The 17,726-nt window shown below is 41.8% G+C and overlaps 1 protein-coding gene across 1 annotated transcript in view; it reads right to left on the bottom strand.

Annotated features, from left to right (window-relative positions):
• The window catches only part of SLC52A3 (solute carrier family 52 member 3), a 43,515-nt gene extending 34,264 nt beyond the window's left edge, over positions 1–9,251 (bottom strand). Inside the window, exon 1 of the mRNA XM_044090577.1 lies at positions 8,159–9,251. Coding sequence (XP_043946512.1) covers positions 8,159–9,213 — 1,055 coding nt within the window. The 5' untranslated portion in view covers positions 9,214–9,251. The remainder of the gene's footprint in view (positions 1–8,158) is intronic.
• Positions 9,252–17,726: the final 8,475 nt, after the last annotated feature.

The raw sequence follows: 17,726 nt of genomic DNA, 5'->3' as shown, positions 1-17,726 counted from the left end.
CTGCACCCAATGAAGTTATATATACCAACTGTGAGGTTGCACATACTTGAAGACAGGAAATTCCAACAAAAAGGGAATCACGTCTTGTATGATTCACAGGCAGTGAATTCTTATGGATAAGTTGAAGCTGGGGCAGTTGAAGCTCAAGAGGTCAAGTTCTGTCCACCAGTGAGATGGCCCATTCAGGACATAGTTTGTAAGCTTATACTTTTTTATGTATAGGTAATGTAAATGCTTGCTGTATTATTTTATTCCACTCTGCTAAGCAACACTTCAAACAGGGTATGGATATCCATGGTACCGACAGTCAAATATGAGGCATCAAGTGAGAAAAAGGCAGTATAAAATATAAAATATAAATTATAACAGTTTGGTTAACAGTTATATTAAGAATATCCAAGTAAAGGGTGTGGAAAAACAGGAATAAGGTGTCATATCTTTAAGAATCAGCATCAGTATAGATACAAACTCTGAAGTTGTTTCCCTGTTCCTAATGTTTGAAGGAAGAACATTTCAGATTTTGAAGGCACTGAAAAGGCTGGTCGGTGGAGATGAGTGTGTTTCTTGCCCTCTGAAGTATGACTGCTGTATCAGGTTGTGACCTGAAAATATATTTTATCATAGGGTGTAATCTTGTGGAAAGGTCTAGAATGAGTGCAGTCCTCTCCTGAAACCTTAAGAACTAAATTTAGAAGTGTTAAAAAGAAAGTGCCGTGGATACTGAATTTTTAAATGAAAAATTATGCCTTACTTGCCTAGATGAGCAGAAAGAATTATTGTAAAAATAGTGGAACAGATGGCTAACTATTTCTGTGGGAGCAGTTCTGACACTCAGCACCAGAGAACCCTACTGTTAAGGTGACATAGAGGTTATCACACTGGCACAGCCATGGCAACTGGTGCTAACTGGTACATAGTTAAAACAAGACAGTCTGATACTAGGAACAGTTTCAAGGGTTAGGATGGGGGGCACAGATAAAGATTTTACAGCTAGAATGAAGGAAACTAATAACGCATAGGACAGACAGGTACCTGGCGTGAGGAGGTATATTGCATGTAACGAAGTGCTGCACTTAATGCTAAACTACCCATGCGAGCTACTTATAGGTCAGATTCCCAATAGTAATGATAACAGATGGAGGGCTCCTTGCTGGAAATGTAATATCTAGCTTGTGAATCCTGATGCTTTCAAAAACTAATTTGAGTCAAACAAGGAACAGTGACTACAAAACCTAGCTGTTTCATAATTAAGACAATTTTGCAGGGAGGCTTTGTCCCTCTGCAATGCCCACTGTGGACAGCCAACCCTCCAACACTGTTGATAGTCATGTAATAACTTTGAACTTTTATAGGGAGTTGGCATAATGGTTAAGGTGTTTACCTCACTGACTTAAGGTACAAGGTTTGATTCTTCTTCTTCTTCTTCTTTCGGCTGCTCCCGTTAGGGGTCGGCACAGCAGATCAACTGTTTCCATTTCTTCCTGTCCTCTGCATCCTGCTCCGTCACACCAACCACCTGCATGTCCTCTCACCACATCCATAAACCTTATCTTAGGCCTTCCTCTTTTCCTGTTACCTGGCAGCTTCATCCTTAGCATCTTTTCCCCAATATACTCAGCATCCCTCCTCAGCACATGTCCAAACCAACGTAATCGTGCCTCTCTGGCTTTGTCTCCAAACTGTCCAACCTGGGCTGACCCTCTAATATACTTATTTCTAATCCTGTCCATCCTCGTCACACCCAGTGCAAATCTTAACATCTTCATCTCTGCCACATCAAGCTCTAACTCCTGCCTTTTTGTCAATGCCACTGTCTCCAACCCATATAACATAGCTGGTCTTACTACCCTCTTGTAGACCTTCCCTTTCACTCTTACAGGTACTCGTCTTTCACAAATCACTCCTGACACTCTTCTCCATCCACTCCATCCTGCCTGTACTCTCTTCTTCACCTCTCTTCCACACTCGCCATTACTCTGAACTGTAGATCCCAAGTATTTAAACTCATCCACCTTCCCCACCTCTACTCCTTGCATCCTCACCATTCCTCTATCCTCCCTCTCATTCACACACATATATTCTGTCTTAGTCCTGCTGACCTTCATTCCTCTTCTCTCTAGAGCATATCTCCACCTCTCCAGGGTCTCCTCCACATGTTCCCTACTCTCACTACAGATCACAATGTCATCTGCAAACATCATAGTCCACGGGGACTCCTGTCTGATCTTGTCTGTCAACCTGTCCATCACCATTGCAAATAAGAAAGGGCTCAGAGCTGATCCTTGATGTAATCCCACCTCCACCTTAAACACATCCGTCACTCCCACCACAGACCTCACCACTGTCACACTACCCTCGTACATATTCTGTACCACACTCACATACTTCTCTGACACTCCCGGCGTCCTCATACAATACCACAACTCCTCTCTAGGCACCCTGTCGTATGCTTTCTCTAAATCCACAAAGACACAATGCAACTCCTTCTGTCCTTCTCTGTACTTCTCCATCAACACTCTCAGAGCAAACATTGCATCTGTAGTGCTCTTTCCCGGCATGAAACCATACTGCTGATCACTAATCATCACCTCCCTTTTTAAGCTAGCTTCCACTACTCTTTCCCATAACTTCATGCTGTGACTGATCAGTTTAATCCCTCTGTAGTTACTACAACTCTGCACATCACCCTTATTCTTAAAAATCGGTACCAAAACACTTTTTCTCCATTCCTCAGGCATCCTCTCACTTTCCAAGATTTCATTAAACAATCTAGTTAAAAACTCCACTGCCATTTCCCCTAAACACCTCCATGCTTCCACAGGTATGTCATCTGGACCAACAGCCTTTTCGTTCTTCATCTTCTTCATAGCTATCCTTACTTCCTCCTTGCTAATCCACTGCACTTCATGATTCACTATCGGCACATCATGCAACCTTCTCTCCCTTTCATTCTCTTCATTCATCAAACCCTCAAAGTACTCTTTCCATCTGCTCAATACACTCTCCATGCTTTTGAGTATGTTTCCCTCATTATCCTTTATCACCCTTACCTGCTGCACATCTTTACTAGCTCGGTCCCTCTGTCTAGCCAGTCGGTACAGGTCCTTTTCTCCCTCCTTAGTGTTCAACCTTTTATACAACTCTTCATATGCCTTATACTTAGCCTTCGCCACCTCTCTCTTTGCCATGCACCTCATCTCCTTATACTCTTGTCTACTTTCTTCATCTCTCTGACAATCTCACTTCTTCTTCTTCACCAGCCTCTTTCTCTGTTTACACTCCTGTACTTCTTCATTCCACCACCAGGTCTCCTTGTCCTCCTTCCTCTTTCCAGATGTCACACCAAGCACCTTTCTAGCTGTCTCTCTCTTACTAGCTCTGCTGTAGTTACCCAGCTATTCGGTAACTCTTCACTGCCACCCAGTGCCTGTCTTAGCTCTTCCCTGAACATCACCTCACAATTACCCTTTTTCAATTTCCACCATTTGATACTTGGTGTTGCCCTCACACTCATCCTTCTTTTCTTGATCACCAATGTCATCCTACAAACCACCATCCTATGCTGCCTAACTACACTTTCTCCTGATACCACTTTGCAGTCTCCAATCTCCTTCAGATTGGCCCTTCTACATAAGATATAATTCACCTGTGTGCATCTTCCTCCACTCTTGTATGTCACCTTATGCTCCTCCCTCTTTTTAAAATACATATTCATCACAGCCATGTCCATCCTTTTCACAAAATCCACTACCATCTGACCTTCTGCATTCCTTTGTTTAACACCATACCTACCCATCACTTCCTCATCCCCTCTGTTCCCTTCACCAACATACCCATTGAAATCTGCTCCAATCACCAGTCTCTCACCCTTGGGTACAGTCATCACCACTTCATCCAACTCACTCCAAAATTTTTCTTTCTCATCCATCGCACACCTAACTTGTGGAGCATATGCACTAACAACATTCATCATTACACCATCAACTTCCAGCTTCATAAACATCACTCTATCCGACACTCTTTTCACCTCCAAAACACTCTTAGCATACTGTTCCATCAGGATAATGCCTTTGCCATTTCTCCTCCCATCCACACCATGATAAAACAATTTGAAACTGCCTCCGATACACCTAGCCTTGCTCCCCTTCCATCTGGTATTTTGGTGGTAGTGGAATGAAGAAGTACAGGAGTGTATACATGAGTATCAGTAAACTTCTCTTCCGTTGAAACTTATATTTATGAAAAAATTAACCTGGCACCCCATTAATCAACAAGACATGTGTTGGGACTTGTAGTCAAACAGCATATAGTGAAAAACTAATTAGGGTCTATGTGAAGGGTACAGGATTTAAAAAGATAAATGTACAACACATTTGCTAACAGGTTGGGGCAGCCCACTGGGTACAAATGTCCCTTTTAAGGGGAAGCCTAGGAGCACTGTCTGGTGAAGTGACTTGGTCAGAGTCACATAATAGACAAATGAAGGATAAGGGAATCAAATCCTGGGCTACAAAAGCAGCCTATAACCTTATTCATCTGCACTAACTACCGAACAGACAGTTATAGTCCAAAACAGTGCATTTCACACCAGTGTGTCTGCAAAAAAGCAAAGTTAACTGAAAATGTAAACACTGCTAAAATATTAACAACAAACATGTAGACCTCATGCTGTCCACTTTATTCAGAGCCAAATAAACACACTGTCAACAGTCAAAAAACAAGGAAACCAAGGATTGTACCGAAGCATCATGCCTCATATGATAATGTTCCTGTCACGCACACACACACACACACACACGCACACACACACGTGCACGCACACACACACACACACACACACACATGCACGCACACAAACACACATGCACACACATGCGCACACACACACACACACATCAGTTACAACCACTTGCATGACTGTACACGCCGTACACCAAAGATATCTGCTTGAGAATAAATGAATAAATACAGTCATAAATAATGGGCCAAAACTCAGTTCTGTCAAAATCATTCAGTAGAACCCTTTACAATTCCCTCTCAACTTCTTGGCTCAAATCAGAGCCAAAGACTCAAAGTCAGGAACAAATTTTAAAATGTTCCTTGTATACCTAGAAAGTTACTAGAATAAAAAATTGCATTAGCAAGCCTTTTTTTTTGAAGGATGCAAAGTCTGACACATGCCTGTCATTATCACAAAGCCAAAACTAATGAGGGGGCAAAGGCCCACATTTTAAATATCATTTTCTTTTAGTTGTTTGCTAAGCAGGTAAGTAGGTAAACACACTGTACAAAGTGCCCCTTTTCAGGGATGACCAAGGCACACAGTCTGATTGACTAGCCGAAAGACATATAGTAGGCAAATAGAGGTGGAAAGATTCAAACCCTATACTTTTGACTACAGGAAGTAGTTTTCTAATAGCTCAGGGCTTTAAGTGCCAGACGACTCTAATTAACTTAAAATGTATTTCCTGAACAACAACTGTGAAACTCTAATGACTAATATTATTGATTGACTGCTCTCTTCAGTGATTTTTTTAAATCTTTTTATATGTTATTGTCAGTGATTTATCAGAAAGGGAAGGTCTGGCAGTTACTGCAATGGCCTTAAGGCTGTAAGCTCTTAATGAGCTTCTTCCTGTAATCAGGCGTGCAGAGTTTGACTCTTCCTAGCTCTATTTGCCTACTGTATGACTCTGAGCAAGTCATTTATCTAGACAGTGTTCTTGGGAGTTCACTATTTAAAAAATAAATAAGGTAAAGCATATATATTTTCTGACTAGCATTACTAATTGCAGATCAGATCTGAAACTACAGCTGACAGGAAGGACTGCTAATAAACCAGTGGATTAGGGCTGCTGACAGAGCAGCAGAATGGGTAATTGGGCATTTATTTTTCTAATGTTTAAGGTCAGGCCTGGCCCCCCTAGACAGGGCCATGCCGTAGACAGCTGCCTAGGTTGTCTTGTGCTGGACCCAGAGAGCTTGCAGAAAGAGCTTCAGGTTCCCTAAAGTCAAAAGGACTTGATATGCAGTGCCATATGACAGGAGGAGTGTGTGTGTGTGTGTGTGTGTGTGTGTGTGTGTGTACTGTAAGTGTGTGCATTCTGAGATAACTGTACCTCAAATGAAGGAGAATATATTGAGATGCCACAATTCTTGAGTTAGTATATATTTACACATTCACACTTGTAGTTCTGCACTTCTAAGAATCACAGTTATAGTTCTGAAGTATTTAACAAGAAACCCACTAACCTGAACTGCCAGCATGTTTATTAAGAATTTCTGGATTGAGATAGTTTAAAGTTGGATTTTTGGAATGTTTAAACTATTCTCTCAAACTATGTTAACTGGTTTTGAAAGTAAGGCTATGAGACAATAGAACAAATATTTGCCATTTCTTTTGTTTGTTTACAGTGAAATGCCACTAAAGACTGATGTAGTTTGACCTTGTAAATTGTTTGATGGTTGTAGAGTAAAAGGGTCCCTGGATTTAATTTATGATGAGTGGGAGGGGGACGTGGAAGAGAGTCTTATTACTTAAATTTGATTCAGTATATCTTGAGTCTCAAGGGCAGAACCGAAGGGTTCACTGAATTTATGCAAAAGCACTCAACATTCAGACAGCAACAGTTGCAGGTTAGTCATGATTGAAAATCTTGCGCCACCTAATATCTTTTGAAGAAACCTTACACCTCCACATACACTTTTGGGAAACAGGCTGAGCAAACTGCAAGATGCTTGGAAAGGGCTGGTTACTAAAAAAAGAATTAAAAAGTCAAATAATTACTACATGATACAAATGATAATAAGTGCCACAAGTCTGAAATGTATCATGTAAGCATGCATAAGCCTTACCACAGCAGGTGATGTTATTCTTACAAATCTGTACTAGTTTAGAGACAGATATAGAAACGCCTTAACTAAAGCTTTAAAGTGAAGACAACTCAGAAATGTCTGTGAATAATCCAGTGCTAATATGATTGCTGCAAAAATGAGGTAGGTCAGTCACCACTCTTGGACAGTATAAATGTTTTATATGGTGTACATAAAAAACTTGACAAAAACGTCTATTTTTTTCAGTTAGTGGGAGGGAAAAAGCATGAAGAGACTTGCAAACTAGTAAAGATTTCCTCTAGAGCTCAGTGCCTGACCACAGCCTTCAAAGGGCTCAGCATAAGACCCTTTGAAGTGTGTGATGAGGCATTAGGTCTGGATTAAAGTGTGTGTGTGTGTGTGTGTGTGTGTGTGTGTGTGTGTGTGTGTGTGTGTGTGTGTGTGTGTGTGTGTGTGTGTGCGTGCATGTTCTTTGAAATTGTTCCTGCAATACATTTTAAAAGGTAACAGTGACTGTGTTGTGTTACTTCCAAGTTCTTTGCTAAGCCATGGTTGTAGCAAAGGCCACATCTGACCCTCCCCATAGACCAGTGTGGTCTGTACCATGCTAATCCTCATGCATAGCTACACACAAATGGGTGCAACATAGTAGCAAGGTTAAACTTGGATAGAGAGTATATAAACTACTTATATTTAATCGTACGTTACAAGTTACAAATAACTTATTACAGTTTAACACAAAATGTGTCTTTGTGTGGTTCCTGCTTCACCACTGTCCAGTTTTGGGATCTCACCAGGCCTTTGAGTTAGCTGATTATTATCTGCAGGCCCTATATGGTGGGTTTACAGTGGGGCTGGCTGAGATGTCATCTTGATTATTTAAAAAGGTTTGTATGTGCAGATTGAACAGGTAGAAAGATTTCCTTCTCCGGCCCTTCCTTATGGTATGATGCATTTGTTGACAGTATTATATGATTTCAAGAGCTTGTACACTGGAATTCTTTGGAATATTTAGGAACATTCCTGCATGGTACTGAACCTTATTGTTACTGAGTAGCTATGAAGAAAATGTACTGACGGTGTGTTGTAAAGTCTGGAAAGGATTCATCTAGAGTATTAAATGCATTTCAGTTGGTGGATGTGATGGCTATTTAGTTTACTACTTTTCAGAAAAAAAGTAATCAAATCTCATTCTTCTAATAGTTATCTGTTCTCCTTGCAGAATGTAAATAAATATAATACATTTAAAAATGGAATACTCTGTGGACTATTATAGACAAAATGTCTTATTCATTTATTTATTTTTTACATTTGACTAGCTTACCGACAGGGAAGAAAAATCGCAATGATGCAAGCTAGTGGGTTTGCCATGGCTCCCAAAGTTGCAGAAAGATGGTAGGCAGTATTCCCATAAGGCATGCATGAATACGTCTGGACAGATGGAAGGACACCATTGGTCAGTGCATTTACCCATGCAACAAGAAAATAAATGAGGCCATATTGAATAGTTGAGTATCGAACTTTAACATCAGATTCCTTCTTTTCTTCCCCATCTCCATAATGTGTTTTATTATCCTGCACTTGTAGCTCTGTCACAATGTGGGACCCCCTTCCCAGACTAGTAGTATCAAACTGCACTTCGGGCATTGAAGAAGTAGCACATGCCATTTGGTCATTCATCAAGTTTACAGTTGATGACCCCAGTTTCCATACAAATCGTGTAAGAAATCCAAAGGCTGACAGGCAGGCCACCATCATGGCACTGAGAAAAAAGAAGAAGACCTCAGGTGAAAAGTTGGCAGGCAAGTATTGGGTCTCAATTTTGTATATGTCCTCTCCTTTCATTCCACTGTCCATTGTGGTGTTGACTGTAACATTGATGCATTTTACCATTCCAGCTCCCTGGCCCAAGGCAACTAGTCCTGGGATTAAGCCACTGAGACCTTCACCGATGTAATATGTAGTTAGATACCCAGACGGTAGCTGCATCATGAAAGGCAGGAATGTCACTGAAGATGTGCAGTCTACCAGAGATAAAAAGAAAGTGATTATCAGAAAGGCTGTGCTGTGAAGTTCCCCAGCAATTACCGTTGTTTGTTTCCAAAAGAATGCCAGCATAAAGCATGCTACAAATCCTATGGAAATGACAGTGTAAATGACACCAACTTCTTTTAACTTCCCAGGGGCAAATCTGTGCATCAGAGTAACAAACAGTGGTCCTATGTTTGCTAGCTGAATAATTACTGTGAGATACGAAGGTAAGAACCATCCTTCAGGCAGTTCATTTACAATCAAAGGAAGCTCGACCCAGAGACCATTAATAGCAACCCAAGAGCCTGTCCCAAAAACACAGGTCAGAAGATGAATAAGCCAGGACATCTTGCTCTAACCCACTTGTTGGTTCACTGGCTGTCTGCTCTTTTTTACATGATTCTTTACCTCTGCTTCCCTCCCACAAGGTGTACTCTGGACCTGTGACCACTCCTTCATTCTGATTGCCTCACAAGCTCAGAATGTTTCTGGCCGATTAACTTGGCTAAGAACGCAGGCATTGAAATTTGAGCAACTTAGGGACATTCCAGGATTAAAGCTATTGCTTGATCTTTGTTGTATTAACAGTATCAGTAAATAGTGTTACTCATAAGGAAATATGCACTCCCAGCGCCTTTGATATGAATGTAGCCATGAATCAAACCTACTTTCTAATATGACTTTCCTGCAGACCCCTAACCATCATTTACTTACAGCTTGCACTTGGAAATGTCTTCAGTGTTTTTTCATGATAGATTTTTGCTGCATTTGTGTTTTTTTCTCTACCACAGTAACAAATAATGACAAGTTATTTCTGATTAATAGCTCTCTGCCTCTAGCAGTTAACATAGGGGGTTAACACTGTGACCTGTAGTTCCTGTAGTATACGGTTTGACTCCCTCAGCCCTCATTTGCCTACCAGGAGACCTTGAGCAAGTCGCTTAAGTAGACAGTGCTTCACAGCAACTTGAAATTTGTTCTACATTCCTCCATGGTCCCCTGGACTATAAGCCTATGAACCTGTTTGTAATAACCAACTGTTTAGCTGCTTATTTATTAATTATTTGTATTTATTTGTGTGGTGTTGCCTAGAGTTTCCTTGGTTACATTCTTAGCTGTGATGCCTTCTGTATGAAGTTTACATTCTCCCCATGTCTGCATGTGTCTTTATTAGGGTTTCTGGAATTTTTACACATTCTAAACACACTTAAATAGGTGTATTGACAATGTAAAATTGGCCTTAAGAGTGTGTGTGTGTGTGTGTGTGTGTGTGTGTGTGTGTGTGTGTGTGTGTGTGTGTGTGTGTGTGTGTGTGTGTGTGTGTGTGCGTGTATCCTACAATAGACTGTCGCTCCATCTGGAGCCAGTTCCTGGTTTATACCCCTTGCTTCTGTGACCCAAAACTGCAATCTACATAAAATTGCTGTGTAATTTTTTTTTTTTTTTTTTTTTTTTTTTAGTGATGCCTGCACGTAAGAGAGATTATTTTTTTATTTTGTTTTGCTATTTGTGCTATACCATCCACATCTCCTGCACATCTTAGAGACATCTTCCTCTAGAGTTTGCACCATGTTTTAACATGTGAGAATTTCACAGCACTCATATCTTAACAATAAGAAGGCTGTGATTATTTGTCTGGTAGACTGTAGGGACTAGAAAGTTTGATTTTTCTCCTGGAGATGGTAGGTAGAGTGACATCACAATGTACAGCATGTCCTGTTTTGCACTGATATCTCGATTCACATCAGTTTTACTGGCATATCTTAGAATTGTTTTACCCTTTAGCCAATTGGTGCTGCACTGAGGCTCATGGATAGTAGCACTTGTAATCCAGTCAAAATACTAAAGGGTTGGTCATGCCTAAATGCACTGACCAGGTTCCAAAGTGAACAGGGTGGATAACTGTAAACATGGATGACTGTTGTGGAACCTACAGCTTTATTGGTATATGGCAGTCATTTATCTAGATTTGCTGTTTCATATTTTCAGAATCCAGAGTTTAATTGAAGTGTAGTTATTGTTTGTCCAGGGGTCATATGTGCTGCCCATGCCCCCTGACTTTCCTAGAGATAATCTGGTTTCCTCCCATCTCTAAACTTATACTGATTATGTTGTCTGGCAGTTGGTGCAGATGACTGATATTATGAGTTGTTAACAAGCTGCTTCTTTTTGTTAAAGGTTTGATTCTCGCACTGTCCATTTGCCAGCTCTGTGACTTTAAGCAAGTCACTTAACCAGGCAGTGCTTTTTGGATGAGTCTGAAAAAGGTCCATGTGGATCAAACTTAACATAATCAACCCCTGTTTTCATTTTGTACATGAGGTTGAGGTGTTGGGTCAACAGCTGTCACTTCTGTCAATTCAGTGCTACTCTCTTTCACCTTTTCCAACAGCCATAATGATGTCAAAGTTGAATACGTGACGTCACACATTTTGTTGGGGTATTCTTCCAGCATGGTGACCTCTGAGAGAATGGAGCATGGGGGAAGTATTAGGAGACTCAAAAGAGGTAGCGACTGATCCTAGTAGCTAGTCTAATCTAAGGCAATCCATCCATCTCTTGGCTGGACATCCTCATTTAATTGTTCTTTCTTCTTGTCTGTCCCAAATCATCTGCACTAAATTGTCTCCTGCTATCCTGCATGTCAGAAGCACTGCAATAGCACTGCAATCTGCTCTATTTGATCTTCTCTGCAATTGGAGCTACTTGTGCTTCTGCTCTCTGACTTCCTCATTTCTTCATCTGTTCCACGTTCTGCATCCTACAACCTCTGACTTCCTCATTTCTTCATCTGTTTCACGTTCTGCATCCTACAACCTCTGACTTCCTCATTTCTTCATCTGTTCCACGTTCTGCATCCTACAACCTCTGACTTCCTCATTTCTTCATCTGTTCCACGTTCTGCATCCTACAACCTCTGACTTCCTCATTTCTTCATCTGTTCCACGTTCTGCATCCTACAACCTCTGACTTCCTCATTTCTTCATCTGTTCCACGTTCTGCATCCTACAACCTCTGACTTCCTCATTTCTTCATCTGTTCCACGTTCTGCATCCTACAACCTCTGACTTCCTCATTTCTTCATCTGTTCCACGTTCTGCATCCTACAACCTCTGACTTCCTCATTTCTTCATCTGTTCCACGTTCTGCATCCTACAACCTCTGACTTCCTCATTTCTTCATCTGTTGTTGCACGTTCTGCATCCTACAACCTCTGACTTCCTCATTTCTTCATCTGTTGTTGCACGTTCTGCATCCTACAACCTCTGACTTCCTCATTTCTTCATCTGTTGTTGCACGTTCTGCATCCTACAACCTCTGACTTCCTCATTTCTTCATCTGTTGTTGCACGTTCTGCATCCTACAACCTCTGACTTCCTCATTTCTTCATCTGTTGTTGCACGTTCTGCATCCTACAACCTCTGACTTCCTCATTTCTTCATCTGTTGTTGCACGTTCTGCATCCTACAACCTCTGACTTCCTCATTTCTTCATCTGTTGTTGCACGTTCTGCATCCTACAACCTCTGACTTCCTCATTTCTTCATCTGTTGTTGCACGTTCTGCATCCTACAACCTCTGACTTCCTCATTTCTTCATCTGTTGTTGCACGTTCTGCATCCTACAACCTCTGACTTCCTCATTTCTTCACCTGTTGTTGCACGCTCTGCATCCTACAACCTCTGACTTCCTCATTTCTTCATCTGTTGTTGCACGTTCTGCATCCTACAACCTCTGACTTCCTCATTTCTTCATCTGTTGTTGCACGTTCTGCATCCTACAACCTCTGACTTCCTCATTTCTTCATCTGTTGTTGCACGTTCTGCATCCTACAACCTCTGACTTCCTCATTTCTTCATCTGTTGTTGCACGTTCTGCATCCTACAACCTCTGACTTCCTCATTTCTTCATCTGTTGTTGCACGTTCTGCATCCTACAACCTCTGACTTCCTCATTTCTTCATCTGTTGTTGCACGTTCTGCATCCTACAACCTCTGACTTCCTCATTTCTTCATCTGTTGTTGCACGTTCTGCATCCTACAACCTCTGACTTCCTCATTTCTTCATCTGTTGTTGCACGTTCTGCATCCTACAACCTCTGACTTCCTCATTTCTTCATCTGTTGTTGCACGTTCTGCATCCTACAACCTCTGACTTCCTCATTTCTTCATCTGTTGTTGCACGTTCTGCATCCTACAACCTCTGACTTCCTCATTTCTTCATCTGTTGTTGCACGTTCTGCATCCTACAACCTCTGACTTCCTCATTTCTTCATCTGTTGTTGCACGTTCTGCATCCTACAACCTCTGACTTCCTCATTTCTTCATCTGTTGTTGCACGTTCTGCATCCTACAACCTCTGACTTCCTCATTTCTTCATCTGTTGTTGCACGTTCTGCATCCTACAACCTCTGACTTCCTCATTTCTTCATCTGTTGTTGCACGTTCTGCATCCTACAACCTCTGACTTCCTCATTTCTTCATCTGTTGTTGCACGTTCTGCATCCTACAACCTCTGACTTCCTCATTTCTTCATCTGTTGTTGCACGTTCTGCATCCTACAACCTCTGACTTCCTCATTTCTTCATCTGTTGTTGCACGTTCTGCATCCTACAACCTCTGACTTCCTCATTTCTTCATCTGTTGTTGCACGTTCTGCATCCTACAACCTCTGACTTCCTCATTTCTTCATCTGTTGTTGCACGTTCTGCATCCTACAACCTCTGACTTCCTCATTTCTTCATCTGTTGTTGCACGTTCTGCATCCTACAACCTCTGACTTCCTCATTTCTTCATCTGTTGTTGCACGTTCTGCATCCTACAACCTCTGACTTCCTCATTTCTTCATCTGTTGTTGCACGTTCTGCATCCTACAACCTCTGACTTCCTCATTTCTTCATCTGTTGTTGCACGTTCTGCATCCTACAACCTCTGACTTCCTCATTTCTTCATCTGTTGTTGCACGTTCTGCATCCTACAACCTCTGACTTCCTCATTTCTTCATCTGTTGTTGCACGTTCTGCATCCTACAACCTCTGACTTCCTCATTTCTTCATCTGTTGTTGCACGTTCTGCATCCTACAACCTCTGACTTCCTCATTTCTTCATCTGTTGTTGCACGTTCTGCATCCTACAACCTCTGACTTCCTCATTTCTTCATCTGTTGTTGCACGTTCTGCATCCTACAACCTCTGACTTCCTCATTTCTTCATCTGTTGTTGCACGTTCTGCATCCTACAACCTCTGACTTCCTCATTTCTTCATCTGTTGTTGCACGTTCTGCATCCTACAACCTCTGACTTCCTCATTTCTTCATCTGTTGTTGCACGTTCTGCATCCTACAACCTCTGACTTCCTCATTTCTTCATCTGTTGTTGCACGTTCTGCATCCTACAACCTCTGACTTCCTCATTTCTTCATCTGTTGTTGCACGTTCTGCATCCTACAACCTCTGACTTCCTCATTTCTTCATCTGTTGTTGCACGTTCTGCATCCTACAACCTCTGACTTCCTCATTTCTTCATCTGTTGTTGCACGTTCTGCATCCTACAACCTCTGACTTCCTCATTTCTTCATCTGTTGTTGCACGTTCTGCATCCTACAACCTCTGACTTCCTCATTTCTTCATCTGTTGTTGCACGTTCTGCATCCTACAACCTCTGACTTCCTCATTTCTTCATCTGTTGTTGCACGTTCTGCATCCTACAACCTCTGACTTCCTCATTTCTTCATCTGTTGTTGCACGTTCTGCATCCTACAACCTCTGACTTCCTCATTTCTTCATCTGTTGTTGCACGTTCTGCATCCTACAACCTCTGACTTCCTCATTTCTTCATCTGTTGTTGCACGTTCTGCATCCTACAACCTCTGACTTCCTCATTTCTTCATCTGTTGTTGCACGTTCTGCATCCTACAACCTCTGACTTCCTCATTTCTTCATCTGTTGTTGCACGTTCTGCATCCTACAACCTCTGACTTCCTCATTTCTTCATCTGTTGTTGCACGTTCTGCATCCTACAACCTCTGACTTCCTCATTTCTTCATCTGTTGTTGCACGTTCTGCATCCTACAACCTCTGACTTCCTCATTTCTTCATCTGTTGTTGCACGTTCTGCATCCTACAACCTCTGACTTCCTCATTTCTTCATCTGTTGTTGCACGTTCTGCATCCTACAACCTCTGACTTCCTCATTTCTTCATCTGTTGTTGCACGTTCTGCATCCTACAACCTCTGACTTCCTCATTTCTTCATCTGTTGTTGCACGTTCTGCATCCTACAACCTCTGACTTCCTCATTTCTTCATCTGTTGTTGCACGTTCTGCATCCTACAACCTCTGACTTCCTCATTTCTTCATCTGTTGTTGCACGTTCTGCATCCTACAACCTCTGACTTCCTCATTTCTTCATCTGTTGTTGCACGTTCTGCATCCTACAACCTCTGACTTCCTCATTTCTTCATCTGTTGTTGCACGTTCTGCATCCTACAACCTCTGACTTCCTCATTTCTTCATCTGTTGTTGCACGTTCTGCATCCTACAACCTCTGACTTCCTCATTTCTTCATCTGTTGTTGCACGTTCTGCATCCTACAACCTCTGACTTCCTCATTTCTTCATCTGTTGTTGCACGCTCTGCATCCTACAACCTCTGACTTCCTCATTTCTTCATCTGTTGTTGCACGTTCTGCATCCTACAACCTCTGACTTCCTCATTTCTTCATCTGTTGTTGCACGTTCTGCATCCTACAACCTCTGACTTCCTCATTTCTTCATCTGTTGTTGCACGTTCTGCATCCTACAACCTCTGACTTCCTCATTTCTTCATCTGTTGTTGCACGTTCTGCATCCTACAACCTCTGACTTCCTCATTTCTTCATCTGTTGTTGCACGTTCTGCATCCTACAACCTCTGACTTCCTCATTTCTTCATCTGTTGTTGCACGTTCTGCATCCTACAACCTCTGACTTCCTCATTTCTTCATCTGTTGTTGCACGTTCTGCATCCTACAACCTCTGACTTCCTCATTTCTTCATCTGTTGTTGCACGTTCTGCATCCTACAACCTCTGACTTCCTCATTTCTTCATCTGTTGTTGCACGTTCTGCATCCTACAACCTCTGACTTCCTCATTTCTTCATCTGTTGTTGCACGCTCTGCATCCTACAACCTCTGACTTCCTCATTTCTTCATCTGTTGTTGCACGTTCTGCATCCTACAACCTCTGACTTCCTCATTTCTTCATCTGTTGTTGCACGTTCTGCATCCTACAACCTCTGACTTCCTCATTTCTTCATCTGTTGTTGCACGTTCTGCATCCTACAACCTCTGACTTCCTCATTTCTTCATCTGTTGTTGCACGTTCTGCATCCTACAACCTCTGACTTCCTCATTTCTTCATCTGTTGTTGCACGTTCTGCATCCTACAACCTCTGACTTCCTCATTTCTTCATCTGTTGTTGCACGTTCTGCATCCTACAACCTCTGACTTCCTCATTTCTTCATCTGTTGTTGCACGTTCTGCATCCTACAACCTCTGACTTCCTCATTTCTTCATCTGTTGTTGCACGTTCTGCATCCTACAACCTCTGACTTCCTCATTTCTTCATCTGTTGTTGCACGTTCTGCATCCTACAACCTCTGACTTCCTCATTTCTTCATCTGTTGTTGCACGTTCTGCATCCTACAACCTCTGACTTCCTCATTTCTTCATCTGTTGTTGCACGTTCTGCATCCTACAACCTCTGACTTCCTCATTTCTTCATCTGTTGTTGCACGTTCTGCATCCTACAACCTCTGACTTCCTCATTTCTTCATCTGTTGTTGCACGTTCTGCATCCTACAACCTCTGACTTCCTCATTTCTTCATCTGTTGTTGCACGTTCTGCATCCTACAACCTCTGACTTCCTCATTTCTTCATCTGTTGTTGCACGTTCTGCATCCTACAACCTCTGACTTCCTCATTTCTTCATCTGTTGTTGCACGTTCTGCATCCTACAACCTCTGACTTCCTCATTTCTTCATCTGTTGTTGCACGTTCTGCATCCTACAACATGTCACAGGCACTTCATCTCCATCACCATTAGCTGCTGCACACAGAAGCTCTGGTCACGCCGCTGTTTGTACACCTTACCTTACTGCTTCTTTAGTGGCCATCTGTCACACACTACCCCTGACACTCTCTGCCAGTTGGCTGCCTGCAGCCCCTCTGATTCCCACATTGCTTTCTTTATTCAGACTTCCCTTCTCCTCATCCCCCCCCCTCCCAGATACTTGATGCTGTTAACCTGAGCCATTATATTCCCTTTTATCTCGATTTTCATTTTCTTCTGATTTCCCACATTTGCCACGACAGTCCACTTAATAACCACAAATAAATGAAATGAATGTGAGTGAGTGCGTGAATGAGTGAGTGCGTGAATGAGTGAGTGCGTGAGTGATTAATGATTAAAAAATAAATAATATTTCCTATTACTAGAGTACCCTTACCAAATCATTTTGCTTAACACTTCTCTAAATTAAAATGTATACTTAATGTACCATCTAATAGAGGTCCTAGCATCTATTTGAAAACAAACTTGTCAACAACAACATAACCAAGTTCAAACAGTCAGAAGTAAAATATTGAAAATGTTTTCTTAAAAGATACAGTGGTTGAAAATGCCTGTGTGTACTGTGTCTTAACAAAACCATGTTTCCAGTGCTGCAACTATAGTGTTTGAGCTAAATCTTCATGAAATGTACAGCCTGGTTGCATAAAGAACCTAAAGACATGTTGCTTCACATAAGTATATTTTATGTGATTGTACCGAAGTACCATGAAGAAATCAAATGTTTTATATGGGAAGAAGCTCAGCTGCTCCCCC

The sequence above is a fragment of the Protopterus annectens genome, chromosome 12.part0, assembly GCF_019279795.1.
Source record: "Protopterus annectens isolate FY-2018-M chromosome 12.part0, PAN1.0, whole genome shotgun sequence".
NCBI classification, from domain to species: domain Eukaryota; kingdom Metazoa; phylum Chordata; order Ceratodontiformes; family Protopteridae; genus Protopterus; species Protopterus annectens.
Note: the sequence above shows the minus strand (reverse complement) of the source record. Positions and strands in the feature narration are given on the sequence as shown.